The sequence below is a fragment of the Silurus aristotelis genome, assembly GCF_946808225.1.
Source record: "Silurus aristotelis genome assembly, chromosome: 9".
Lineage (NCBI taxonomy): Eukaryota > Metazoa > Chordata > Actinopteri > Siluriformes > Siluridae > Silurus > Silurus aristotelis.
The window spans coordinates 9,682,216-9,698,371 of record NC_139582.1 but is presented as its reverse complement, the minus strand read 5'-3'; the positions used below and the strand labels follow the sequence as shown (position 1 = coordinate 9,698,371).

At 37.9% G+C, this 16,156-nt stretch overlaps 1 protein-coding gene across 9 annotated transcripts in view; it reads right to left on the bottom strand.

The window, feature by feature from the left end:
- Window positions 1-16,156, bottom strand: part of chd9 (chromodomain helicase DNA binding protein 9) — an 82,229-nt gene that overhangs the window by 26,133 nt on the left and 39,940 nt on the right. For all 9 annotated transcript variants that reach the window (XR_014535143.1, XM_083550777.1, XM_083550775.1 and 6 more), the window contains 6 exons: window positions 4,027-4,135; window positions 2,493-2,639; window positions 1,935-2,003; window positions 1,761-1,816; window positions 1,289-1,406; window positions 344-430 (listed from right to left, as the gene is read on the bottom strand). Coding sequence is in view for 8 of the 9 variants with exons in the window: in XM_083550777.1 (XP_083406903.1) it covers window positions 344-430; window positions 1,289-1,406; window positions 1,761-1,816; window positions 1,935-2,003; window positions 2,493-2,639; window positions 4,027-4,135 (586 nt within the window). In the remaining variant the exon portion in view is untranslated. The remainder of the gene's footprint in view (window positions 1-343; window positions 431-1,288; window positions 1,407-1,760; window positions 1,817-1,934; window positions 2,004-2,492; window positions 2,640-4,026; window positions 4,136-16,156) is intronic.

Sequence of the window (16,156 nt, the reverse complement as noted above, 5' to 3'; positions counted from 1 at the left end):
GCCTCATGGCGTGGGAGGACTTTATGTAAAATAAAAAAATGTAAAAAATCCTACAAAGTTTTTACAAATACATTGGTTCATATCCAGCTTAACAGTTCGCCACCGGCTTGTTTAACAGGGACAAACTTACACTTATAAAGAATATTCATTTTTATCACCACATGATCTGTGTAAAGCTTTTCATTGTTAAAAGTGCTATACAAATAACATTAATTGCATTGTCTTGTATTCTAAACCATGTAAAAATATACATTTATCAACTCAACAAACCAAGTGTGTAAAAATGCTATGTGGCACAACAGAGCTGCAGTCTCACCTAAATAAATAAATAAATAAATGTTACCTCTCCAGTGTCCTTGTCCTTACAATAAGACACCTCCAGGACTCTGTCCACTTCTACATAATCAGGATTAAATGGATCTTCCTCCATCTATAACACACCCCCACCCCCCCACACACACACACACTTACTACATGATGCCTAAAACACTGCGATGCACAAATATTGTACCTTGTATTTGCAGGTAGGGGTCAGGTTTTCCTCAAGTTTAGAATTCATTTAAAAATTATTTAAAAAATTATATATTTTATGTAACTTGTTTAAAAAATGTTCTCCAACTCCACCTCTGTCACAACATAGCAGACGGCGTACGCACCTTGTTGGGCAATTTTTTAAAAGCAAAAAAAAAAAAATAGAGAAGTGTAAAATAACACTGAAACCATCAACTGTCTTTTCCTTCACAACTCATAATGATGACGACTGTTCCAACAATATTTGCATAAACATGTCAGATTCGAGATTATAATTAGACAGTAACCGTGGGGTCAGATGACTCAACACCGCATGATGCTTTCCTGCTGCATCACCTGAGGGTTCCACGCAATTAATTATATCTTTATTGTTGTAGGTTTTTATAAATTTATGCCACCATGTCAACTACAAATCAAATTGTTTGCAAACCAAAAACCGTAGATTTTCACAAAGTATCCTGAAAAAAGTGCATTTTATAGTAATCGGGGAACAGTTTTGGACCCAACTAGGATGTTTTTAATGATTTAGAAGCAACAGAGTGATGGTTGTCATTTAAACTCTGCAGGGATGTTGGCCACTGCTATGACCCCACACACACACACACACACACACACACACACACACACACACACACACACACACACACACACACACACACACACACACACACACACACACACACACACACACACACACACACACACACACACTAAAAGCAATAATGAAAAGAGAGCAAACGAAAAAACAAACACTTACATTGGCAAAGAAGTGTGCTCTCTGTGCCTGTTTAATCTTGAAGCGCTTGATTTTCTGCTGGATCCTCTTGTCCTTCTCCAAATGTTGCTCTGTAGCCCACTCGCAATGCAGGTAAGAGCTACACGCAATTACAAAAATCGCAATGACATTTTAATGCGTAAACACGCCAACTCGGAAACAACAAGCTTGTGCAAGCGGATCACGTTACGTTACTGACATTAAAACAGTGATGAATTTAATTTGCTTTAATTAGGAATGAGTTAATCAGAGGCGAGAACATCCACAACAGTTAACAGCAATTTAGATATGAAAGTAGTGCCTTTGTGGATTTCCACAGAAATGCAGTTCAGCCCATTCTTTACTTAATAACAGAGTAAGGAACGTCTTTTGTGTTTAAGGACTTCAGAGGCAAAGAGAAGTGAAGTAGTCATCATTCTTATCATGAAAGGGAGCGAAAAAAACTGAGACTCACTAGTTTTTGTATTTTACAAAAAACTCCTCCACTTCAACCACAACTCCAGGAGACACCTGTTGTACAAATACACAAATGATTTCACTTAAGCATAAATGCATGGAAACTAAATACCAACACTATACAAGTTCCATCTTTTTTTAAATTAATTAAATGTTGCAGGTTGAATGTTACCTCCTTCTTCACTACACGAGAGGCCATGATTTTATCTACCACAGCTCCGTCCTCCTCGCTGGGATTCTCCTGAGAAATAAATAACAACAAAAAGCTCTTTACTTCCACCAAACTGAACAACACTAAATAAAGAGAAAGACATAACACACTTGGGGAGATGCAATAATAAGGAAACTAATCAATGGAACCAATTGTTAATATTAACACCAACTATTTTCTGTTAACAGCAAACACCTGAGGTGTTGCATTCTTTTACCACAGCAATGTATTACAAAGTTTTTATTTTAGAACAACAGTTTATATTTATTTTACTGTTTGTAGTTACATTTGACACTGTAGAACAAAAACTAAAGTACACAGAGTACGAAAAGTCGGGAACTAATTTAACTAAACTGTATTGTGAACAACTTAATATCGATATGGCAGTAAAATATCACCCAGGCCTGAGTTTCTGATGCAGGACTTATCCGATGCAATCTGTGAATGGCCACCAAGATAGATAAGGAGAGCTCATCATCAGAAGTGTGTTTTGGGCATGTGTGCTTTGTGTGTTCTCACCACAAACAGCTGTACAGCAGGCTGTTTCTGAGTGTTCACATTGATCTTCTTGGCTTTGGCTATGACTTTAGTTTCCTCATCAGACATCCGGGCCTCCTGCTCCTCAGCATACTTCTTCCTCTTTATCTGTCTGTTTGACCGACGCTTCTATGGTGTGGGGAAAAAATAAAATAAAGAACAATCGTGCTCACAATATCGCAACATTTACCTTTCGTTTATGAGGAAGCTGCAAAGACGAATAGTTCAGGTCATGATAGCAGCGTCAGTGAAATGTTTAATACAACCTTTTTGATTCCCTCCTGTCTGTTTCGACTTGTATACCAAATCACAATAACTCGATGTCAGCTTCTCTAACCCATGCAGCATGACTGATAAAGTCATGAATGTCATCACTCACAAACCATTTAAATGATAAGACTGAAACAGCAGGTTGTTGATCAGATGGACAACACTATGAAATAATTCAATAAGCATCTCTTCTGCTGTTCAGTGAAGACAACATTCACAAGACATTTCATGAGGAGCTTCATTAAAGCCGATTACTTAAGGTTTTATTTACAGTTCTTTCAGCTTTGCAGAATCACTGACCTTGCAGCCAGCAGCTGCAGTCAAATAACAACCAGACTCAAAGACTTTTTCTCTCTGTAATAAAGTAAAGTGTAAATGACACCTGATGCAGTCATGTCGCCTTTTTTCCCCACCCTCAGACCCATTCACATCTGCCTAAACAACAGTTATAATGTTCAAATATTAAGTAATTGTTAATATGCAGTGTGACCGATCAATAAAAATAATTTATATTTCTATTTTAAACTGTCTGAGAGCGTCGAGTACAACTCAATGTATGTATGTGTGTGTGCCATCCAATCAGTGTGTTCACCCGAAGAGGCCTCTCTAATAAACTAGTACAGTGTGCCTGAGTGCCCTAAATATATCTATGGCCTAAATGTCAGAGTGAAAGCTAATAAAAAGAGAGAATCTTTCAACGTGCCCAACTAAAGGACCTCGACGCTGTCGCTATCAGCCCTCAATGCTTTCCAAAACACGTCAGAGTGACACGGCCATGGCTTTATCTCCAACAGGGTAACTGAGTCATCAGCAGCACACTGCCTTAATTAACACTCAGGGCTCGAACGTGGATAATTAGATCTGGACTGTGTGTGTGTGTGTGTGTGTGTGTGTGTGTGTGTGTGTGTGTGTGTGTGTGGGAGAGAGACACAGAGAGAAAGAGAGAGAGAGACAGACAGACAGACAAAAGAAAGATGGGAACAAAAGAGAAGGGAGAGTAAAAATATTAATTAAGATCAAGGTAAGTAGGCAGACAGACAGATGTTTGATTGAGACAGGACTGCAGAGATTGAAATGAAGACAAATGGGTACTTGAATAAAAAAAGAGATGGAATTAGATCGAAAGAATAAAAGAGAAAGTTAGATAAAAGAGACAGAGAAAGAGAGAGACAAGCGCCAGTGTAGGCACCAGTGTGTGCAGTCTGAAACTCCTGACTCTTGAACACATAAACAAACAACTGCTCACCGAATCATCATCTTTAGAGGGTCGTCGAGGCGGCGGCTCGTCATCCGAGAGGTCATCTGAAGATTCTGTCTTGCGTTTCTTCTTCTTTCCGATCTTTATGACTATTTTACTGGAAGAAGTAAAAAAAAAAAAAAAAAAAAAAAAAAAAAAAAGAGCATTTTTCTTCAGGTAAACATTGTGCATCTGATGATCACGACGAAAAACACTTAAGAAATCAGATTCTTCACACTTTACTTTAATGCCACCTTTATCTCTGTTAGCATTTTATAAAAAAACTAATATTTTTTAATAATTAAGGAAATATGCAACTATTCGAATCAAATATTTTAATGTGAATTTTTCATTTTTTTCTCTCTTTGATGCCATTAACAACTGTATTTTCACTTCATTTTTGTTATAATACACAATTTATTTATTTTTTCGTCGTTTCACTAACACACCTCGCTAAAAGACGTGAAAAAGGGAGGGAAGCCGTTCTAAGTGGCACTAAAATAAATTGAGCATAACCTGAAGACATTTCTCAGAAGGATTAAATCCGAACTTCGTGCAGAATGAATTTCAGAGAGAACGAGAAACCTGGCCCAAGTCTCCTCCAAAAACATGATCATGAAACATAACATGTAGTGCAACACAATGACGTAAACTTCCTTTCCATTTGTCACTTGCCATTTGTAAATTCCCTGTTATCGTGAAGCACCTGTTCACTTTATGCTATTACAGTGTGCACGCACACACACACACACACACACACACACACACACACACACACACACACACACACACACACACACACACACACACACACACACACACACACACACACACACACACACACACACACACGATAAATGAAGCCATTTGCAAAGCAGCACCGTAAATTATTCCTACTGGCCGTGTTTCGCAAATGGGAATCACAGCAATGATTAAAAAAAAGAAAACGCCAAATGGAACAAAATCTCGACCTCAACTATAATAACGCATTAATAATGAACATTCCACTGTGTCTGCAAGAAGGAATGTGATGGCAACGGGCCGAGTCTGCTACCACAACACCACAAGTCGAACAAAAGCAGATCAGAGCTAAAGCAATGCCCGAGGCCTGATCCTTTCGTGTGTGTGTGTGCGCGCATTTCCTTCTTTATCCACTCCAACTTCCACACGGCGATTTGTTCTGCTTGCGCTTCATGCCAGAGGGAGAACAATATGTTCTTTCTGGAGAGCTTAGAAACTAGTACAGTTATAGGAGGAGTACTTGTGTACGTGAGCACCGTCGGCTGAGAAACGCAGACGTTTTGCTATGAAATGAAACATAAAAAATAAGATGGCGCAGTTCTCATGTGTAAGCTCTTCCCTTCTTATTCGCAGATGCCCGGAGGACAAGCAGGTTCAACAACTTGAAGAAAAATGAACCCCAACGGAATAAAATGAAAATCTCTTTTTGAATAATTTGTCGGTCTAGCACAACTCGATCAAGTCACACTTTAAAGGAGGAATCGAGAATCCGTCTATAAGAATGACCATGTGTGAGCGGTCAACTCGTGAAAATTATTTTGAACAGAACAAAGTAGTACACAGTTATTACAGATGAGCTGGTGAATTTTATCAGGAGACAAATTAGAACACAAAACAAATGGCTGCTTATTTCTTATGTAAGGAATAAAATGTCATGTGCTTTATTCCTCTTGTACCACAACAATCTGACTATTATAATGTTTGTCACTTTGATTAATGTTCAAAAAAAGAATTCCGTCCACTTAAGTTCTAACGTGTATAAACATTAAAGGCATGTCTATCTTTAAAAAAAATTATAATCATAAATAAAAAATATTTTCTGGGCACCAAAGACTTTACAAAGCTCTAACACTGGAGACTCCTTCCCTATGCTTCTTAGAGAAAGTATTTCCACTTGAACATTTAAATTATTTTTTTATTACAAACAACATAATTTTGCTCTTTCTGTAGAGTTTAGAAACTAGTACAGTTATAGGAGGAGTATTTGTGTACGTCGTCACTGCCGGCTGAGAAACACGGCCGTTTACTACGAAATGAAGAAAAGATCGTGTGGTGAAGTTCTCATGTGTAAGCTCTTCGCTTCTTATTCGCAGTTGCCCGGAGGACAAGCAGGTTCAAAACAAATCGTATTTTTGGTACGGTGTGTGTAGCCTCAGTGACACTCCTGCCATAGTTGTGTGTGTTTTAAAATCTAATAATAATCTAAAAAAAAAAAAATCACTCAATGTACAAGTCAGAGACCAAACAAACTTGCGGTCCACCACGTTCCTGAGGAACTCAGATTTTAACTTAATTCCACATGTAGAAAGGACTGCATTTGGTGCACGTGTAGTGAAACATTTTCGGTACAAAAACATGTAAAGTTACACCCCCATTATTATTATTATTATTATTTATATTACAGTATTGTAATATATTACATAATACTAATAGGTTTTTAGCAGGTTGACTTCATGCAACCCAAACAAGAGCTAAATCAAGTCTTATTATACAGCTGTAATGTGAAAGCAGTAAAGCCAATCAACAGTGAATGAATACGTATCCACTGAACCAGAAACACGACAGCCACATCAGAGCAGTGCTGTGGCTGAATCAACACTTTCAAGTCAAACCCTTTCTTGTTTGCTAGTCAAATTGTCCGTCTTGTCTCTTTTTCTTCGCTCAGCTGTGAATTTGCAAAGGCACACGCAGAGACACACTGATGGCAGTTTTATAGTGATGGCATTACACTAAATCACCAGGACAATATGACACTCAGGTTACCTAGCAACTGAAAGACAGCATCGAGCAGAGAGGGCACGTGGGTGACATGGGTGACATCACTTCCTGAGTGAGATATTATCTCCACAGCAGCTGGGACGAGCAGGCCAGAATAATAAAACCTAAATAGTTTTGAGATGTGAAAATCTGGTGTTAAAATGCTAATCTAAACCTAGAGAGAAAAAAGCCTCGACGCCTCACACTTACTCAAAACTCCCAAAATCTGGGTACTAATTAAAAATAATTCTCAATTATTACTCATGTTCACAAAATCAACTGAAATTTGAGGCAGAACATGACAACATGAATCTCCTTCACAAATAATCACCCTGTTGACTGTGCTTATTTTTTCCTGTAATTTTGTAAAAGATAGTGATTATTAGAGGGACAGCGATTGTAAGTCGTTTTGGAGACAAGGTGAGGGAGGCAAGATTGAGATGGTTTGGACACGTGCAGGGGAGGTACATGGGGTATATCGGTAGGAGAATGCTGAGGATGGAGCTAGCAAGAAGGAGGAAAAGAGGAAAACCAAGGAGGAGGTTTATGGATGTGGTGAGGGAAGACATGCAGGTAGTTGGGTTGAAAGAGGCAGATGTAGAGGACAGTGGGGTATTTAGACAGATGATCCGCTGTGGCGACCCCTAATGGGAGCAGCCGAAAAAAGTAGTGATTATATACAACTTCCTCCTTAATACAATAATTAAAAAGAACCAGATCAACTGTGAGGGAATAAAAAAATAAAAAAACATTCACAAAAGTGAATACTGTAGCATGCAATTTTATTAAAAAAAAATCTGATATTTATGAAAAGTGCATCAAATGCAAAATTAATCTTACAGGTTAAAGTGTATCGTTTTTAAACAAAATCCAGGATCAAGTTTTCATATTGTGCTAGAATATTATTTACTGCTTTTTCCTCCTAAATTTCTTCACCTGCCAATTCTCAGGCATTGGCATGCTCTTGATTTTCGTACTCCATCTACTGATTCAACACATGCTTCTTTAGTATACGTCTACACTAATATACATTACGGTTACATTTGAAAAAGTGTTTATCTAAAAACGCTCAGCATCCACATTTTTGTTTTAAATCGTTTCCAAGTTACTCATCCACAACGAAACGTCTACGAACGCATATGTTTCTGTAGTGCGCATAAGCAGAACCTAAGACACGTCGAACTGCATCGTTTCCGCCTGCCGTTTATTTTATTTCCGGCTCTTTGAAACGTTAATGACTAAAATGTGTCATCGTTCTTTGAAAGCCTCAGTTATCCACTTTTGTTTTCAAAAAGCTACGTTTTCATTGAATGAAGAAAAAAAAAAGGGGGGGGGGGGGGAACATGCATTTTCAAACGAAAACGTATTAGTTTGGACATGGCCTTAGAGACACAAGCTCAGACTTACAGGATTGTGTCGACTTACAACTGAGAAAGGGAAAGAGAAAGAGAACAAGCATGTCCGTGACATCATCGTAATTCATACTCGTGATCTCCCTTAATTTTTCAGTGTCACTTTGAAAGCCGGTCTTCTTTCCTAACACTAATGCACATGGCTGACCTTCATAGAGCTTGCATTGTGTACACGGGCACGGCCACACTGAAACAGGTTTGATGCTCATTTTCTTATAAAAAGAAACCTAAATTCCACAGCTTACAGTCGTGTTCCAGACATTGTCTTTTCTTCAAGACTTCTCTTTTCATCCACAGAGCAGTGAATCCTGCTGCACTAACCCTCACACTGCAATATTGAACTCCACCCAACGCTGCATACGGACGCATTTAATGTATGCGTCCCCCCACCCCAAGTATGCAGAGTATACAATATGGAACTGCTCTACTCAGCAAATACATACTCAAAGATTTCACAGAAACTCACTCTACAAGCCGAAAGTCGGGCTGTTAGTCAAGATTTTTGTTGCAGCAACGCTTTTATTTTCAGGTCTAATGTTAAGCGCAAAATGTGGTATAGTTTTTATGATTTTAACACAGGAAAAAAAGACAGACAGAACACAAGCATTATTACTGTGCCTGCATGTTCAGCAGCATTTAACATTTAAGGTTTATCGATTGATTTGGTAACCATGCAAACGCTACCCATTACAGCTTCAAATCTTCAGATCCGTAGAAAATACATGTTCCCAGAGTCACATTCAATATTAGGCCTGTAAGTTAATGGCACACACGTAAAAGTGTAAAGTCTAAAGTGATTCTGATTACAACCAGATAACAGTCAGCTGTTGCTGTAGTATTTGCTTGAATGTTTGAGGCTGCAATCTACCACGATCCATGGGCCACGAAGAGCTTCCAAAAAACTACGAGACATATTTGAAAGGAATAAAAAATATATGTATATATCAAAAGGCACTGAAAGCACCATGCAGGGTTCCTACACATTTTTCATTTCAAAACTCCACACTTTTCCAGACTCAAATATGCAGACTTCCCTAAAGATCGTTAAGACCATATTTAACATCTGACATTAATTTAAAGTTCAATCATTTTAAATGTATCACACAAATAAATTTTTTTAACTGTAAACCTTCAATCCTACAGCAACAGAAGAATTGAACATGTGCAATTCACCAATAAAAACTTTTGGAAACGATTGAAAAACAGTAGTGTAGATGTAAGCGTTTTCCTAATTTTATATTTTAGTAAACTGAATAGGACAATAGTATGGAAACAAATATTTTTCTATACCTAGTGTTCGTGTTTTTTTTTTTTTTTTTTTTTTTTTTTTTTTTATACAAATCCAGACCTGGAAATCACGAATCAAATTCCATACTTTTTCAGACTTTGCCAAAATGTGTAGAATCCCTGACCATGAAACACTGCCAAAACCATCATCAATAAGTGGAGAAAACATGGTACCACTGAGACATTGCAAAGATCAGCAACACCCTGCATATTTGATGAGAGGACTAGAAGAAAATTTAAACTGTGGTATGGTCTGATGTGACAAAAGGTTGAACTTTTTGGCCATCATTTTAAACAGTATGGTTGGCGCAAAGCAGACCATCACCCAAGGAACACCACACAGACAGTGAAGAGGGTCAGGGGCACTTGTCAAAATAGATGGGTAAATGAATGGCAAGATATTTTAGCACAAAAGCTTCTGTCCTCTGTCAAAGAGCTGGAAATGAAGAGGAATTTAACATTTCAACTTAATGATCCTAAGAACACAAAAATCAACAAAGACACGGCTTTACAAGAGGATAATGTTTTTTGCAAAAAAGAGTGGGATCAAATTCTAAAGTCAAGATGTGTGAAGTTAAAGACTGCTTCCACAAAGTATTAGTTGGAAGGGGCATTTAGACTTATGCAATCAGGGTGTTGTAGGTTTTTCAGTATTTAAAATATTCCCAATAATTAAATATAAAAAGTTTTCCCTCAAACTTTTTCTGATTTCATGATGCTAACATGTCTAACATTTATGTTTTTATTTCTGTCTTTATATTTTTAAAACCTGCAATTTCATATGGGCGTGTAGACTTTTTATATCCACTGTACATTCATCGGACAAAAGCAGCCTTACACACACACACACACACCACCTTACAAACACACATCCTCTCCCTCTAAAGCATTTCAAAGTCTCACACACCCTCACATTTTCACTAGCACAAACATCAATCTCATCGTCCCCACTCCATGTCTGATCTGTCTTACTGGTTCAGGGGAAGGATTAAGCTCAGTGCTGTTGACAGTAGGGCTGAAACGATTCCTCGAGTTACTCGAATAAAAAAAATGCTTCCTTTTGTCCATTTAACTACACCTGGAGCATTGCATTTCCCCACGGACCGTTATTATTGACGCACCACCCGGAAATCTCTGGACGCTCTGGACAGGTAAACACAAAGGACGGTGCAGAAGAGAAATGGAGAAACAGGGAGAAAATAGCAAGGGGGAAGGAGAGGATTCGAGCCAAAGCAAATTACATTTATTTTATTTTGGGATCAGTTCAAACTTCATATTTCTAGACATTTATATTTAATGTGTGTGTGTGTGTGTGTGTGTATATTTGCATTTTGAAGTAATATGGCAATTAAATGCACTAAATGGTTTTAGATTTTCACAGATATTCATGTGCAGGAAACTAATTACTTGTTCATTTTAAGAGATCCGTCTTATCTTCTCTTGTATATTTAGAGTTTCTCTTTAATAAAGAAAAAGTTCTTATACCATAAAGACCAATACTTGATTATTAAAATAATTGAGAGCTTCAGCCCTAATTGACAGTGACACCGCAGTGTGACGCAGACCAGAAAGCTACGAGGCCGGGGCTAATCTGGCAACAACGCCCCTTCGATCAATAGTTCAACACGTTAACTTTGGCTTGATTTATAAAGCAATTTGATGTAAGAAGTGAAAAATAAATGTATGAATGAAAACCCAACACTACCTTGCCTTTGTTGCACAGTTCTGCTTTTAGACAATAGATGTGAAAACCAACAGTTGCTTTAAAAGGGCGGTGTTTAAACGTTGAGTTAAAAGAGTAGTTCAACAGTCTCTCAGAGAAGTGTTTTACACAGATCTCCTCTTAATCGCAAGCCAGGTTCAATTTCTTTTATTTTATTTACACCCATTCTCATTAGTAATCTTGTCAGTGTTTATATTTGTTATACTGTCTCTGACCAAAGTACGACAGGAAACGAAGCTGACTGAAAAAGGAAATTCTGGGGTTTAGACTGGGGTTTAGACTGGTTGACCCCATCCTTGGTTCCTGCTTCACAACTATACAAACTGTGAAATGATGATATTTTATGGACAAAAGTAACTGAATGAAACACCCCAGTGGGCTGAGAAGCTGCAGATAACATGGTCCCCGACTGCAGAAGGTTTTGACTGAAACCCAACAGCCAAGCTAAAAACACCAGCTACAAGAAAATAAGAAACAACATCCTTTGCATCTGCTCCAAATCTCCACAGAATTTCCCAGGTAATTATTTAATAGAGTTTAAAGCAAGTAGAATCAAGGAACTCGGCTGTTTTATGTTTCATCAAAATATTATTTAAAAAAGGCTGTGAGATACAAATCCAGTTCTCACAGAAGTGATTTCCAAGGAGAATAATGATTTCTCTACAGTACCCACAATACACTGTTTCTACCAACCGGTGAAATAACGTTTCATCAGACGACTTATTATTATTATTATTATTAGCCTTGTAGTTTTTATAAAAAAAGGGATGTTCAACCAATGGTGGATCTGTCCCATAACCCAAGACAATCTGTTTCCATGGTTACATTAATGGCCTTTCATTAGTCGATTTCGCTGTATGCTGATCTTTCCTTCTATGAGATGGCCGACAAAGGCAAAAAAAACCGATCAGATTTCATGTTGAGATCAGGTCCCTGTGCGGGCCAAAAGTATTACTACCAGGACTCCTTGCTCTTCTCTACACTTAAGATGGTACTTACTGACATTAGCTGTATGTTTGAGGTCATTGCTCTGCTGCAGAATGATTTTGGGGTAATCAGATGCTTCTCTGAGCGTATTGCATGATGAATAAAGTATCAATGTATTTTCCCGGCATTGAGGACACCATTAATACCGAACAATTTCCAGCTTCAGTTGCAGAACTGCAGCCCCAAACTTGCAGGAAACCTTCACTGTTTTACTGTTGCCTTTAGACACTCTTTATTAGAGGGTTTTTTATGGCATTTTTTAATTAATCGGCATCGGCTGATTGTGCAGCAAATCAGGCCGGTTATTAGGCAGGCGCATCTGACGCACCAAACCGCGCGTACACGTTCTGTGCTTGCTTGAGAGAACATAACACTCCCATACAAGCAGGTGGCAGTAGTATGTATTCAGCATGCAAACCGTAAAACCGGAAGCATTAAAAATTTAAATATATAAAGCAAGCAGCGATTAGACCAGCTGCGATCATTACTAGCAAAATTGTGTAGCATTTTTCAATCACGTCTGCTACGAATGCCGCAAAAGTCAATTAGCCAATCTGAGCACTTTTTCTCGCCAGCGAGCGCCGCTGCCAATTCTACATGCTGATTCAGCCGAAAAACAGCTAAAACAATAAGGGCGATGCGGGGAAAAACGAAAGCCAACCGACCAATTTCAATTAATAACTATGTTTCAAAGTACATACGAAATGATTATTAGCACCTGCTTAGCATAATTGGTTAATCATACACCGGACTCTGGTCCCTACAAAAACCCTGACTTTGTGCATGTGTACAAAGTGTACAAGTGTAAGAATTAAAAGAAAGAGTGGTTGCACCAAATACTGATTTGATTCAAATTTTTCTTGTTTCCTTACCTTGTGGTAAAGTACCATATATTTTGCATACAATATTTAATATTTATACATTAAGATATTTGCTTTGAAAGCTGCATTTTGTCCTTAAGGACTTTTTTCCCTTCGCATTTAGAACAGTTTAAAAATAAAGCAATAATTTTTAAAGAAAAAAAAACGACTCGACATTAGTCGGTGCTTAAGGTTTCCGGATCAGTATCAAAAAAGAAAAAGTGCGTTGTGTCATGACTGATATGTTTATTTAAATAATATTAAAAATCCAAGCTAAAAATACGACTCTCCATGGCAAAAAAGAGAGAGAGAGAAAGAATTTACTTCCTGGTCCTCACTATTGCATAACAAGTGCATAAAGAATGGAGAGGTCTCATATAAAACTGCACTGCTTGAACACTTCAGAATAAATCTATTCCCCCGGTTATAAAGCCTAATGTTTGATTCCAAGCAAATGACTAAAATAAAAAAATTTAAATTAAAAACTGATACCAACAAACCCTTAACATGGGCACAGTGCTACAGCTGCAACAGGAAACTGGATTACAACATTCTGTTCGTTCTTCTTTTAAAGCACCATGTGTCTAAATGCAAGCACACTGGTATGACCTCTACTTCTGTACTTTTCCCTCAATATTTTACTGTATTTTATAAAAAAAAAAAAATGTCTTGTATATGTAACTAACGGGCGGAACATGTTCTGACGCTTTTCCGAGTCTGGGGGAGTAAATTAAAACACGTCTATCTAAAAATAAAAAGCTCGTCTTTTGCAACAAGAGCACGCATTCTGCTCGGCTTTTGTGCAGCTTGCAGCTGAAGTATTTGGGTCAGTCACACGGCTAATTTGTTTACCATAGCTGGCAAGTCTGTGCAGAAATTTCACACCCGCTGCTTTTTTCCTGGATGGGCTGGAATGTTGAATATGTTCATACATGGCCTTGTGATACAGTGCAGGATGCAGCATCCTCTGAGATACAAGAGCAGACAAACAGAGCAGCAGGACAGGATGGCTGGCAAAACGAGCAGATTTAATGTCCAAGATGCAGTTTTCAGTCCAACGTAAACAGAAATAATTTACCTTGCAAACTAGTTTTGAATCCCACCTGAGCTACAAGTACATTGTAAACACAAACCTCCTATAACTCACCATACAGTTACAAATAATCAAGAAAATAAATGATGCAAGTTAGAATGAATACATTTCGAATGCACCTCTACCCTTAATATTCTAATCTGTATTAACATCCACAAGTATCTAACTAGCTTGCTATAGTTAGCGATTTCATGCACAGCAATATTAAAACACACTAACACAAAAGCTACGCTTAAACCTTTTGCTCTCGTTGTAATTGTAGTCATTGGAGTCACAAATCACGAATTCTGACCAGAGTATAACAAAAACAAAAAAAGGATGTAAATTTTAAGTATTTACCAAACCAGAAAACACAGATCTAAAATATCTAAACAGAACTGACTAAAAAACAAAACAGGGTTGGAGCATCAAACCTGTGAACACGTTACAAACAAATACAGTGCAGCCTTAATGGACAACCATCTCCTCAGAAGAACAGGGAACACAAATGCTAGCAGCGTAACTGGTCTCTGTATCCTGTCCTGGATTCTGTGCAGAAAGTCTGAATAACTGTTCAGCTCCATGATCCACGTGGTTGCTAAATAAGCTTTTCATGTGGACGAGGAGCTTCAGGTGTCTTATAATTCATGCTGCGCAAATAAAACACGTGTATGGCTAAGCTGCCTCAAGACTGTGGCTAAAATAGTCTTTCTAACATTCCTTGGTTGTGCCTCAGAGTCTGAGATCATGAACATAATCTAACACCATTCTATACAAATGCTACTTTAATATCACAGAGAGCCTCCAGATGAGGTAAGTGATAAGTGCTAGACTTTTCAGCGTTAGCTTTCCGAGCAGCTCGAACACAAAGCTAAGCCATTTGTGTCAAACTTGATTCTCCTACACTGCTGCGCAGCTTACGGTCATATTACACAGCGGGGGAGAAAATGGAGAAGAAAAAAAAATAATTTTGCAGCACAGATCCATCAGAAAACCTGTAAAATGAGAATAATGGTAGTAATTAGAGGCTGGAGCACACGTTTGCTGTTTCTCCTAGCAGGTGCATCTCGGTTTGTGAATAATGTCGGTATGTTAGTGCTGATTTAAGATCGGGTTTTGTCCTTCCTGTAATAATGACTGTAAAGAAGTTAAACAGTAAAACGTTCATCGCTGCTGTTCAGAGACACGCTCTCATGCAGCCTCCAGTACAGTCCAATGTCTCTCACAGGGACTGGGAACTTCTTTACTCTCACAACTTCCTTCTCTAATCCTCTATCTGTCCTGCTTTACACTCATCCAGCACTTACATCACTCGCTTTATCTTATGTACAACCAATATCAGTGTTCTGTTCTAATGCAGGTCAAATTTTTATATAAAAACATCAACACTGTCACTGAAGTAAAAGGAAAGAAAGAATAAAAACAGAAAGCAAACAGCGAAGAGGAACAAAGAAAGAGGGAAAATAAAGAAGACAGGAAAGGAAATGGGAGAAAAGTGAAACGATAATGAAAAGAAATGTGAAGGAATTTGAAAGAAAAGCAAAAGGTAAGGAAAGAGAAATAAACAATTTAAACAGAAAGGAAAGCAACAGAAAAGAATAAAGAAATAATTAAAGAAAAAAAACAAAGAAAGTAGAGGTAAGAAAAAGTAAATATTAAAGTGCTACTTAAAAGGTATAAAACCTTTTTTTTCTTTTAACTCCATAAACCATTGTGCATGTAGAGTGCATTGTTTTCAAATATTACGTAACCCCGCACTGCTCACTTCACTCTGCTCGCTTCCCTCAAGTGCTGCACTTTATAATTTTATATGGACGAGAGAAATATTAGACATGCCGGTTTAATCCCTCCTTTAAAGAAAGACGAATAAACCTTCTCCAGAACACCATTTACTCACCACAGCTCCGTTGTCTTACACTGGACAGACTGACTGACTATGTGCAGACTGAACCTTTGGAGAGGTTTGTGGTTTAAAATACTAAACTAAAATCTTTTGAAGAACTCACTTCAGTGACCAGAG